The sequence below is a fragment of the Thermobia domestica genome, chromosome 6, assembly GCF_964235325.1.
Source record: "Thermobia domestica chromosome 6, izTheDome1.hap1.1, whole genome shotgun sequence".
NCBI lineage: Eukaryota > Metazoa > Arthropoda > Insecta > Zygentoma > Lepismatidae > Thermobia > Thermobia domestica.
In genome coordinates, this window is record NC_137459.1 from 35,390,603 (window position 1) to 35,404,546 (window position 13,944).

Sequence of the window (13,944 nt, forward strand, 5' to 3'; positions counted from 1 at the left end):
AAACTATTCCTTGAATACAGAATGAGTTTGAGTTTTTGTTATACGTCATTATGTAACATCAAGTTTATGAAGGGTAGGATCTACTTTCAACCTATCGGGTTTGTGCGAAAACGCTTAATGCATTTTTTTTTCTAAAATAAAATATTAACCAAGCAGAGTCCAATGATTTCAATTTCATGTATTTCAGTCCACTCGGGTTTTGATTTGATTTTAGTTTAGTGCCCCTTTCAGTAGCGAGGCTATATGAGACGTGGATCCACTGTTTAACGTGGGATCCGAACTATATGAGCTTCTGCCGGGAATTGGCAGACGCCAAAAGCGCGTACGCTAACAGTTTAGCCACGAGGGCGCTCAATCTACTCGGCAATTAGATATTAGGTTTGAACTAAGTTTCAAGTTATACAGGGTAGCCCAAAAGTAGGTATACAGTCACGTACTAATCGGTCATGACATTTTATGTCATTTGCTTATTGTTATTCATACATGTATCGAATTAGCTTCTTCCTTATTTGTTTTTAATTTATTTTCACTTATACCTTAAGCTCGGAACAAACCAAAGCAAATAATTTATTATATTAATAAATTATAATGTCATACTTGATCGATGCTTGTATGTATACTTACTTTTGGGCCACCCTGTATAAACCCTTTGAAACAAACGTAAATCATTCCACTTTTAAAGAGTTTCTTACATTTAAAACGCCCGCTTGTTAAGGGTTAACGAACGCTTTGAGCCATGACCGGGCATTAAACCTAATGCTTTTGGCTGGTGCACAGCCTATTATGCAAGATGAACCTTAACAGTATTGGCCGTTTCGCACCAGAAAACTTGGCTCCAAAAAAAAGCTGAATTAGAGCACCACGACACTGCCACCAGCTCTTAGATACAAAACAAAGATGATATACATCGAATACTGGGTACAGGAAAAAATGTACAGTTATTAGCAAAAGTGGATTCTGGCTATACAAATTATTAAAAAAAAAAAAACACCAGAACGAGTTGTAATTTGAACACAGTTCGACATATATTTTTTATTAAAAATTAAGAAAAAAATGATCGTTAGTCTTTTAAAATCACAAACAAATACATTAAAACAATTGTCTCCTTTATTGAGTAATTGGAAAAGAAATTAAATAACTAAGTGTCAATTTTTGATGTCAACTGTACTACCTCAAACAAGTGTAGCCTCATGCATTTCTGATTTCCTACATGCACTCAAAAATACCTACAAATTAAATGTGATTATGTTTATTCAGACTTCTTTTGTTTCGCTTCATCAATGGACCTGAATTTATATGAATATAGTGAAACGATTCCTCCTATATTAACGAATATATAAGCTTTGTCGGAGCCTCTTATGACATAATACTATGAATGTTTGTATAGGTAAGATCGAAATAATAAATATAATACCCGTAAAGTTACTATTAGTTACGGAAACCCACGTGAGCGTAAGAGAGTTCACGGTAAAACGTCATGGAGACTTTTAAAGTGATGACATGTAATACATAAAAACACAATACTGTAAACACTCCGCGTTAATAGTAGCAATATTGTCAAGTGCTTGTGAAATCGAAAGTGTTTACGGAAACAGGTTTCCGTATGAAGTTAATTACACAGAAAAACACACAAAAATAAACACACCGGAGCCCAGGGTATGGATTTGACGTGTTTTGGTGCACAGAATCAAAGTTTTGAAACCCCAGGATGATTGACCATGTAAATTTTGTTTTGTGGGCGAAAGCTAGCGATCTAAGGTAGGGAGGGTACACATAACACAGTCTTCAAAAAAAGAAAGAAAAGAAAAAAAGTTGTGTGCAGCGTACCCCAGGTTATGGATTCGATGTATTTTGGTGCACAAAATCAAAATTTTGAAACCCCAGGATGATTGATCATGTCAATTTTGTTTTATGGGCGAAAAACGTATGTGCTGTCTTTCGTACCAAAATTTGCACCAAAATTCTCTACAGTTTTTCGCTCATAAAAAAACTGACACGGTCGATTTTCTTGGGGTTTCCAAATTTGTACTCTTTGTAACAAAATACATCGAATTCATACCTTGGACTCCGGTGCACAGAAATCTCGTCTTTTTTTTTTATTTTGTTTTGTTTTGTCTTGTATGGCTGTGTTATTTTTTTTTAAGTTAAAGCCGGTAATTGCTATAGAAATTTCTATCTTGTATATTTTTTGTAGCATTGCTTTGTATTCGTTAATTGTCATTAGTGTTGAATTTTTTAACACTTTTAATTTTTAATTAATAATCTATTAAAATTCCCAGTGCTGTTAATAACTTAATCCTTATTTCATATTTTTTTTTAAAAAAAAATAAGAAATTGTTAGTTAGAGAGTGCTGTGTTACAAAAATAAATCTACTCACCTTTGACCATTGCCGAGATTAATTGGGATGATTCCTATAAAATGAGAATCACGAACAATTAAAAGAAAAAAATCAATAGAATTAGAGAAAGTAACACAGTTATAATCACTTATGCAGCATCACTCCGGCCTGTTATACTTTCTACTCGGTTCGTCGCGAGCCTGTAAAAAACAGTTTGGTTGGCATGGCCTGGATAATTCTGATACGACAAAAGCTTATCCCAAGAAAGGGATTGGATGAAAGATGCGGCAACCACGAATAAGAGATTTTATTTGATAGAAAAAAAATATTTAAGTCTGCACTTTGACGTTTCACATGATGGTATATCATGTAAGTAAGAAAAGAAAGCAACTGAAAACACAAAATTATTACGTAGCAAATTCAAGGTCGAAGCATGTCTTCCCTTACCTTTTCTTCCATTTCATCTCACTGAGTTTAATGCGAACTGCTGTGGAGTACCTGCATCCTTTTTATGACGTTTTGTTCTACAGCAGACATTCCTAACGAACATTTTCAGCGTTTCACGTCTCACATGCTGTAAAATTTACCGTAGAAAAAAAAAGTAGCTGTACTTGATCGCCGTTTGTGTTAGTCTTTGAACGTTTTAGTAGCTAAAGATCAGTTGTGGCTTTGTTAAGTGTAGATATGGACTCTAATTAAAGATACTGCGATTCTATTGGCATCAACCTAATTTCCTTGAAAGCGCAGTTCATTCATTACTACCAAACTTACATTATTAGCACTGCTATTTCGTATATATTAACTTATCAGAATTATTTACGTATATGCCGGACCTAGGCAATTTGTCGCCCCGTGTAACGGCATCGCTTGCACCCGGTTTCTCCAGAAAGAAGAAATCTTAAAAGCCACGATTTTAAGTACGCTACCCCCATCATGAACAACGAAGGGGAGGGAAAGTTCACTAGCACTCAGAAAGACCTAAACACTACAAATACAACATCGTTGTATCTGGTTTCTTTTTCTTTAAATAATACTTTTTATATCAGTGAAAGATAAAGCAAACACAATTACAGAGGAAAGATAGTAATCATTTTTATAGAATTTAATATTGAGCTTCAATCACAATATATCAGTTTGCAATTCCAGTGCAACTAGCTCTTTTATCTTTATTTCTTGATTTTCCTTCTACATCTTTATTAAAAAAAAAAAAAAAAACTTGTTTCCATTTTCAATGATAAGGAACTTGTTTGTGACCAAAACAAGGCGAGTTTACATAGGCCTATCAAAACTGTGATAATTAACTAAATGGAACAGGTGTTCGCTACTGTTCGAGGATTGACTTCTTGTATTTGACGACAATTAAGCAATTTATACTGGGATTTATTTATTTGACCATTTGCTTTAGTATTGACCGTGTGACCTTAAACTAATGCCACCTAAACATGATTTATGAATGTAGTATTCAAATAGAAGGTCAACTTGGCAAATTTAACTATCATCATCATGTAAGTCTGTTTCCAACAAGGTATACTTAATTTAAATAATATAGTTATGACAGATTTTGCCGCTGTGCGCAAATGCACATGTTTGCACATATGGTAGAGCCGGCCCCGATTAGAGTAAGCAGGGGTGCCCACGGGTGAGTTTTAGGGTGCAGATTGCACTCATGAGATTATTTTGGGGAGAGGGAGATGATTTAAAAAAAAATGAAAATGGTACGATGAAACTAGAGAAAAGGTAATATGGAAAGCAAAATAGTTAATTTTGGTGGAGAAAGTTACATTTCAGAGGCGAATGGTAAATTTGGGAGCAAAGATGGTAAACTCGGAGTGAGAAAGTCAACTTTCGGAAATAGAATGGTAAGTTTGGTGTTAAGAATAATATATTGGGGAAGAAAAGTAAATTTTGAAAGAGAATGGTAAATTCTGAGGAAAGATGGTAAATTTGGAGGAAGTGTGACAATTACGCTCACACACTCAATTAATTGTTCTTATATTCAAATTAAAACATATTTATATGTAAATTCAATTTATTTTAAAAAGTCAAGGAAAATTTTATTTTGTTTCATTTAGCAACCAAGCAACCTCTTTCATTTGTCCCAGGTAAAGAAGTTTCTCTGCTTTTCAGAAAGAAAAAAAAAACATAAGACGGTAACCGCACTAATAGACCACCCACTTTTCTACCTCGCCAGTAAACGGTAATGGAATTTGCTATTGTTACTCCAGCCATACTGTCGCACTACCTAAGTACCTCGATATCGCAAATATCACGTCACAGACACACGGGAACCAAAATTTTTTATCTACAATCTTCGCAAGTGCTTATGAAACTCTTTAACATCACGTACTAGCCCAGAAGAGACGCTAGAGACCCAAGCCAAAGTATCAACCGATTTTTGGGAAATGGTGTCACGAACTTAAAGCGGCGAATCAGAATCCGAAATTCAAAATTCACAAAGAGAAGAATGAAGCGTCTATTTTTTTTTTTTTTTTTTTTAAATAAAGAAAGCTGGGAGAACGCCTACACGGAAGAGAGGTTACTCTAAGTCGACACTTCATCGTGAAAACATCACCAACACGCGATTCATAAGCGTACGTCAACTCATATATACATATATATATATATATTTATGTGTTTAAATTTCAGAAAAATGGCTAGCTAAACACCCGTTAGCAGCCAGTTACTTAAACCACGCGTTATCCACAGCAACTTCGTCGTTACAAGATTATTTATACAAATATTTAAAACATCGACAGATAGACATAATTCTTATCATCTTACGGTAACGCTACATAAATGGTGATGTTGAAGTGAGTCTGTGATTCTATATACGTTGATTTCCCGCATAAAGTGCAAAGACAGGAAAAGTAGTGCGATGTATGGCGGATATATATATAAACTGTGCGAGTGAAATTTAAGTGCAGATGGATTTGATAAGTGACGCATCGTTGCATTTCAACAACATGGAGATGAAGGACGGAGACACGGGTTCGATCCCCGATACTCGAGACAGATGCCTTGCCACAGGAAGACCCAGACGCTTCAGACAAACGAGGACCTCTTCTCCGGGAGTTGAATCCAGAGGAAAGCGGGGTCTGAGAAGGGACATTAGGAAGCATTGTGACGGTCAGTTAAGTACAATGCAGTTTTCTTCTGAAGTGTGGAAATATAAGCGGAAGGACTTATTAAGGTAGGACAAAGTATTCTGTTATTTTCGTTATTGAAGAAGGACTATGGCCAATATTTCCGTGATTCGTGATCTCCATACTCACCTTTTTCTAGAAACTTCGGGACATTGTTTATTCATACGGAACTGTCCGTAAACATTTAGAGCATTTTTTTTTAAATTCTTTTTAAAAGAAGTAAACAAATAGCCTAATGCCTTGGTTGCATTTCCAAAATTAATTTACTGATATAGGAACTGTTAATTTCATTCTTGAATAAGTACCATAAAATTTTTGATTATTTTACTAGTGAAATTTGTATACATTGATTTGATCTTCAATCATGCATTTATTTGTAATCGTAATGTGTCAATATTTAGATCCTTGAAGCCGTCATTATAATCATTTATATGCAATCCAGTATTTATTTATATCAAGTATGGATTATTTCTCTTTTAAACATAAATCGCGTTTAAGATGTGTGAATGTAATGTAATTTCTGTTTTGAGTAAACTATGATTTAGCGTCAAAGTCTAGTTTTTCAAATTTTAACATTTGTATAGGTTGTGTTAGGGAAATATGTGTCAGAGCGGTAAACAGGCTTAATATGATTTTATTGTAACTTGTCAATTTTTATTATACTCATTCTTAAAAGAAACAATCAATATAAAGCTTCCAAAGACGTGCTATGTTGAGTAAGTTTCAGACAAATAAGTGTAAACATTCTTATCCCGTAATATCGTTAGAGTCTCGTAAATAAGGTAAACAAATTTAAGATACTCGAGTAAATCCCTTCGGAGGTACCTATCTGAGCAACGAACGCAGATAGGGTCCATAGCTATGGAGAAACGTGTATTCGCAAAATAAGGAATCAGTGAGAAAATCAGCAAGCGTCGACAATATAATTATTTTGATCAATTGGCCAAACTATAATAATGGTAGTACTATATATATATATATATATATATATATATATATATATATATATATATATATATATATATATATATATATATATATATATATATATATATATATTTCTGTGTAGTGTACTTGAATATGAAATATTTGTGTAGTTAGTGTTGTGTAACGATTTTTATTGTGAATTGTATTATTTACCAACTGATATAGTATGTGTACAAAGCTATGTTTTGTTTATGCAAATCTTTTAATATTGAAAATTCATTAGCGTTCATTAGAAACAGTGCACTAAATTTTCTCAAAAGCATACTATCGCTTCTAAACTATTTCTCCAGTAAGTCTTGCAAGCAACCTAAATCATTAATTCTTTCATTCCGCAATCCGATTCTTAAACTTATTTCCATTTCTTTTATTAATAAAAAGAGGTAGTAACTGTGGGCGAATTACTTAATAGTCGTTTATGTCTAGGGGGAAAACAATAAATCATTTTGCTAATTAATATTCAATTTAATAGAAATTTTTGTTTGTACAACTACGTCATAGTAATTATAAAGAATCGAATATTGTCAGTTTAGTTGAGTAGAAATAGATTGTTGCTAAATTTTACAGTCAAGATTGAATAATTTGAATATTACGTTGTACAGTGAAGAATGTGTTAAGAGAAATCACATTATTTGGTCAAAACAGTCAAAAGTCTGATTCATTTTCAGTAAAGTCAATTAATTCATTTTTTTGTAAATCCAAATTAACTTTCTTGTTGATTTTTGTAGATATCACCTTATTTCTCGTTAAATTTATTAAAAGTCTATTTGACGTTAGAATCAAAGTATTTATGTGGTTATCATTTCAAAGATATGCCTATTTCTTTAACCGTTATTAGCATACCTAGAAGAACTGAAAAAGTTGAAGCACGGTTACATTGACCATCAGAAATTTTATCTAAATTAACTCATTTTTTTTAACTTTAAATTAAACTTTCCTTGTTTGTTGCTTTTTAACTATTTTTGCTATCTCCACACACTTCGGTGACAGAGTGATAGTCAGTGTAGCCAACTGAACAAGCCATTAGCGAAAAATCTTTCAGCTTTGCAGCTTGTGAGATTTTGCTCCGCATATTTAAATCACTTAACCATTAACTACGCACCTGTTTTCCTAGCGCCTTGGAGACACCGTTATGGGGAAAACAGGATCGATTAGACATTAGGTCATCTTTCGTTTTATATATATATATATATCATTTTTTTTTAATTCCTAACCATCTTAGCAAAACTGTATCTTTACCTTGGAGAACTGAAGTTCGAGCCCCGTGGAGTCAACTTCAATTCTCCAAACTCTCATTCATTTTTTTTATTTGTGTAATAGGCAGATGAGTTGTCGCTCATCAATACCATTCACTTTTCAAGTACAAGGTCAGGTATTCATTTCTCTGATGCATATTAGGCTCATCCGTGAGTGCCTTAATTATTCATTCTAGTTCAGATTAAATATGCAAATTAGAGATAAGGAATCGAATTCCGAAAACAATACGTTTCATATTCTTCGTCGCCCAAATACGTAAGATCTGCTTATTCGTAATATCACGCAGTAATTCTATTTGGCAGCCCGAGCAGAAATTTTCCTTTAATTATTAGTAATTTTCTATCGTTGCAAAACTTAGCGCCCGAGACAATAGCACTATCATTACCAAACTTGGCTTCCAATACCGGAACCCCCAGGGTTACAGAAGAAAGGTAAATTGTGAGGGCAGAATGGTAAGTTTGGGGTTAAGAAGAGTAAATCTGAGTTAGAAGGATAAATTTTGGTGAAGATTGGTAAATTTGAGAGGAAAGATGGCAAATTTAAGGAGAAGAAAGGTAAATTTTGGAGCAGAATGGTAAATTTACGGAAACTGTGGTAAATTTGGGTAGAAAAGTGGTAAATTTGTAGGGAGAAAAGCAAATTTCCGTGACAGAATGATAAATTTGGTGTTAAGAATATTAAATTTGGGTTAGAAGGGTAATTTTGGGGAAGAGTGGTAAATTTGGGAAGAAAGATGGCGAATTTGGGGAGAGAAAGGTAAATTTTGGGGGAAGAATGGTAAATTTGGGGCAGAAGGGTAAATTTAGGGAAACGGTGCTAAATTTAGGAAGAAAGGTGGTAAATTTGGAGGGAGAAAGGCAAATTTCGTGGACAGTATGATAACTTTGGGGTTAATAATATTAAATTTTGAGGAAAGAAAGAATGGTAAATTCGGGGCAGAAGAGTAAATTTAGGGAAACGGTGATAAAGTTGGGAAGAAAGGTTGTAAGTCGGAGAGAAAAGTGATAAATTTGAAGGGAAAAAGGCAAATTTTCTGGACAGAATGATAAATTTGGGGTTAAGAATATTAAATTTGGGTTTGAAGGGTGAATTTCGGGGAAGGGTGGAAAATTTGTGAGTAAAGATGGCAAATTTGGGGAGAGAAAGGTAAATTTTGGAAGCAGAATGGTAAATTTGGGGCAGAAGGGTAAATTTAGGGAAACGGTGGTAAATTTGGAGGGAGAAAGGCAAATTTCGGGGACAGAATGATAAATTTGGGGTTAAGAATATTAAATTTGAGTTTGAAGGGTAAATTTTTGGGAAAAAGTGGTTGATTTGGAAGTAAAGATGGTAAATTTAGGGGAGTAAAGCAAATTTAGGGGCAGAATGGTAAATTTGAGGTTAATATTAGTACATTTGGGGTGAAAGATAAATTTTGGAGGGAGATGGTAAACTTGGAGGGTTGTACCCGACCGTTTCGGGAGGGATAGGCACCCGTGACAGTAGTACTTTTACCTAGCATCATGAGGCAGTTACAGAGCTACATGAGTTACGACAGGGCGAACTGCGGTCTAGAAACGAAATGGCAGTTGGAAAAAATAAGTGAATTATTTTAGTTTAATGTCCCACGATTAGACTAAGGGAGACGGATGATTAATGTAATTGAATGATGACAGAAGAATCGGTGGAACTAGAATGGGAGGAAACAGGAGTACCCAGAAAACACCCACGGGCACAATGTTGTCCACCACAAACATACTTGGACGAGGATCGAAGCAATGACCCCACACACCAGAGGTAAGTGCTCTACCACGGATCCACTGTGCCCCCAGTGAGTGAATAAGTCACTTTCTATAGTAAATATAACCAACTTCTAGATAGTGTCTGTTGGCCCATTTTATATTAGATTGAATTCATAAAATATGTCCAATTCATAATCGTGCACACTACAAAAAAAAAAAAAAAAAAAGAAAAAGAAAAATGAAAAGAAAAAGAAAAAAAGAAAAGAAAAGAAAAGAAACCTCTTGGTCTAATAACTAGCTAGCGGATCTTTGGTGTACGGGGTACCGAGTTGGATGCCTGAACGCAATACGGTGGTTCGTATTCCAATTTAAACTATAGGTCTATGACTCATATAGACTCACTGATTAAAAGAGGTGGTAAACTTCAACAAATAAGCAAAAGGAAGGAAGAAAGAAAGAAAGGAAGGAAGAGAAAAAGAAGAAGAATATTGAGAAGCTTTTAAAATGTGAATAAGAGGAAGAGTTGAAAAATTAGATTGGTCGACGGGGAGACCAATGACGAATCTATGAAACTGCTAGAGTAGGAAATAACAATATAGCGTAATTAAAAAGCGGAAGACACTAGTTAAGAGCAGTAAAATGTTTCCTAAAATACCGATAAAAAACGGTATAAGAAGAAAGAGGTTATGAAAATGAAATGAAATTAAATCTTTTAGTTTTACGTACAATCCTTATACCAGTTAGGCTAAAGGAGACGGAGATGACGAGAAACGGATGAAATGGAATGAAGAAAGTGGGAGAAAACTGGAGAACCCCGAGAAAACCCACTCGCATTTTGTTTGTCCACCACAAAACTCACTTGGTGCGAGCTGGGATCGAACCTAGGACCCTATCCACTGGAGATGAACGATATACCACTGAGCTACCGTGGTCCTACGAAAGAGGTTATCGTGGATGGACAGAATTTAAATGGAAGTAGCTATATTAACTGAGGCAAAAGGGAATAACTGAAAACCATAGTGCGTGGAGTCTCTACTTGCAACAAATGACATGGAATTTATGATAGTAATTACTGTTATGATATCACAAAAGTAAATAAATAGATAAATCATTGATATTCACAAAGTAATTTTTTAGTGATAATACGATAGCAAAAGTACTGAAAGTCCATTGTAGCTCATCTTCTCTGTCCACTAAATTGTGAGAATTCTCTTGTTGTTAAATGATCACCATATGCTACTTCGCCCAACGAGATTCGGCTTCGATTTTCGCTGGGAGCTCAAGTGAACTTTGTGGCGAACAATCACCGTGTGCGTGGGTTTCCTCGGGGTTTCTCCTGTTTCGTCCCACTTTCTTCATTCCACCATTCCATTCATTTCTCATCATCACCGTGTTCTTTAGCGAAACCGGCATAAGCGTGGGACGTAAAACTTAAAAGTTTTCATTTTTTTCCGCTGGGAACTCATATGCTTTGGATACCACATTAAGTTGCAGGTCCACATCTCATTGGGCCTCAGTACTGATGTGAGTGGAAAATGAAATCTTTAAGTTTTACGTCCCATGATTATGCCGGTTAGGCTAAAGGAGACGGCGATGATGAGAAATGAATGCAATGGTGGAATGAAGAAAGTGGGAGGAAACGGGACAATCCAAAGAAAACCCACGAGCACGGTGTTTGTCTCCCACAAAGCTCACTAGGTGCGAGCTGGGATCTAACCAGTGACCCCAGCACGAGAGATGAACGCTCTACCACTGAGCCACAGAGGCCCCAATGCTGAGTAGAATTATTAAACTCAAAATTAATAATCTAGGCTATCATTAGGAATCTAATGGTAGCCTAAATGTTCAACAAGTGTACAGGATGGATATCACGGATTGCCTGAACAATTTCGGTGAAGGTTCTTGTTAAGGTTTTATGGGGTGTGGTCTCACTTCTCAGAGCCGATTGACCCTGTGACCGGATGACCCAGACAGATCCGGAAGTAGCCGGAATTATAACAGATCTACAGCATTATCGCAAATTTTCTAGTAGGTTAATGTAGTACATTACTCAAACTCGAAACTTCATGTGTTCGTTTCTAGATGAAACGTTTTACACAATACATTTAGTGTATACAGGGTGTTTCAGAACAACACCGACAACGTTTGGGAGGTGATTCCTGACACCAAGATAAGACAAAAAGTATAGACCAACCTCGGTGCACAAATGCTTCCTTTCGGAGTTATAGGTCGCAGAAAACATGAAAAAAATAATTTTAAAGGTCTATAGCTCCAATACTATGGGACCTACCGTAGTCGGGTCAAAACTTCACTTAGGAACTAATATGTGCTCTATTCGAATATCCCTGCTTCAGAGTCCTGCGGTACTTCCGCAACAATTTTTATAGAGGTAGTTAGTGAGTACTTCAAGTTATATGGTCGTAGCCAAACTCCGTCTGCAAGAATTGCTGCGTGAGCACCTTGGGATTCTGAAACATGGGTTTTTGGATAGTGCACATATTAGTTCCTAAGTGAAGTCTTAACCCGACTACGGTAGGTTCCATAGTTGTGGAGCTATTGGACCTTTAAAGTTCAATTTTCTGTGTTTTCGGCAGCCTATAACTCCGAAAGGAAGCATTTATTCATCCAGGTTGGTATATAGTTTTTGTCTTATCTTGATGTCAAGAATCATCTCCCAAACGTTGTCGATGTTGTTTTGAAACACCCTGTATAGTTGTACGGAGTTCATCTTATACAACTGATCTCATTTAGCTGCAGACTTTCGGTGTAACGTTTAACGTGACACAATCGAATCCGCGTTTTTCCTATGCTGCAGACGAGAACACAATATGGCGAAGCTTCATGGTCAGCAGGCTTTCGTGGATCACTGGGTCTCTCCGGGTTATCGGGTTTGGTGGGCCTTCTAAATCACGTGCCTGGGTCTTTCGGTTCACGGATTACTGACTTTGTGATCCGTTCCATGCATCTTATGTAGCTTCAGTGCTGAAAGGGAAGTGAAATTCAAATAAAGAAAAGGGGGAAAGAAATGAAAAAGTACAACAAAAGAAGAAAAAATTATATTAACTTCGCACGAGTAAATAAAATCAGCATTTTCTGTATTAGAAAGTTTTCTATAACAAATTCCGTAGTCTTAGGTTAAGTGTGTTAAAAAAGAGTACGTTGGACATAGTATAACTTTTCTATGCCCCCCCCCCCCTTTGGAGCTGAATTATAAAAAAAAAAACAATTGTAGATAACAAAAATATGTCCCAACTAATGATCTATCGAACCAGAAAAAGCAAATTGAAACGACATCTTTACCAGAAAACCCACACACACAGTATATGTCCACCACGAAGTCTACTTTGCGCAAGCTGGGATCGAACCAGGAATCCCCCAAAAGAGGTGAACGCTCTAGAACTAAGCCACCGCGGACCCTTGAACCAGGAAATGATCGCAATACGCGAAGCAGTTTTCGAGTAAGCAGTTTTCAAAATTTTGATATCAAAAAGTTTTGTTCCTGAACATAACTTAATTTACACCTCTGGTGCATGGGGTCCTGGGTTCAAACCCTGCTCCGTGTGTGTATGGGTTTCCTCGGGGTTCTTCCGTTTCCTCCCACTTTTTTCATTCCACCGTTTCATTCATTTCTCATCATCACCGTCTCCTTTAACCTAACCGGCATAATCGTGGCACGTAAAACTCAAAAATTTCATTTCATTTCATTTTCATAAATTAATTTACCTATTGAAAAATAGTGTTGATAGCATAAAGAGAAACAGAGAGAGTTGAGGATTTAAGAAAGTGACTCATTATGGGGAATTTGTCCTTTATATTCTGATAATATATTCCAAAGAGTTACCGCAAGCTGGATGATATGGTAGCAATTAAGGTAACTAAATGTGATAATTGGAGCCGAAGTTGAACATTTGCAGTTTTGTCGTTCATTCTAATCGCATTTGTTCTAATCTCGTCTGTTTATTCTAAGTGGATAATTTCATTTGTTTCGAACGAAAATGTACGGATTCAGCTAGCTTCTTGCTCCTATATTGCGAAAGTCTTCCCATTCACTTTTAATCCACACTAATAGCTTTTCAATGCTGAGCTTCGATGGTAACACGTAATGTTAAAAAGAATGAAGAGAAAACGCACTCAAATATTTAAAGTAAGGTTTCTTTAAAAGAAGTTTAAAAATATATATTGGTGCTAAATTAACGGGAACAAGGCGGAACACAGTCGGTGGGCTGATCTCAGAAGCGCCCGATGATCACAGCTTCTGTTGCCGGGATCTTTGCACACCAAATTGCATTCCGGCCAGTAGTTACCGGGAAATAAAGCAACGCACATACACACGCACACACACACACACACACACACACACACACACACACATATATATATATATATATATATATATATATATATATATATATATATATATAGGGTGTTTCAAAACAACATCTACAATGTTTGGGAGATGATTCCAGTGATGAGCGCAAGAGTCTTAGTCTTGCAGTTTTT

The 13,944-nt window shown here is 35.8% G+C and overlaps 1 protein-coding gene across 4 annotated transcripts in view; it reads right to left on the reverse strand.

The window, feature by feature from the left end:
- The window catches only part of LOC145687930 (solute carrier family 41 member 1-like), a 191,119-nt gene that overhangs the window by 134,368 nt on the left and 42,807 nt on the right, over positions 1 to 13,944 (reverse strand). For 2 of the 4 annotated variants that reach the window (XM_081761496.1, XM_081761497.1), the window contains exon 2: positions 2,379 to 2,412. The exons of the other annotated variants lie outside the window; for them this stretch is intronic. In XM_081761496.1, the coding sequence (XP_081617622.1) occupies positions 2,379 to 2,388 (10 nt within the window). In that variant the 5' untranslated portion in view covers positions 2,389 to 2,412. The remainder of the gene's footprint in view (positions 1 to 2,378; positions 2,413 to 13,944) is intronic. 4 annotated transcript variants of the gene reach the window in all.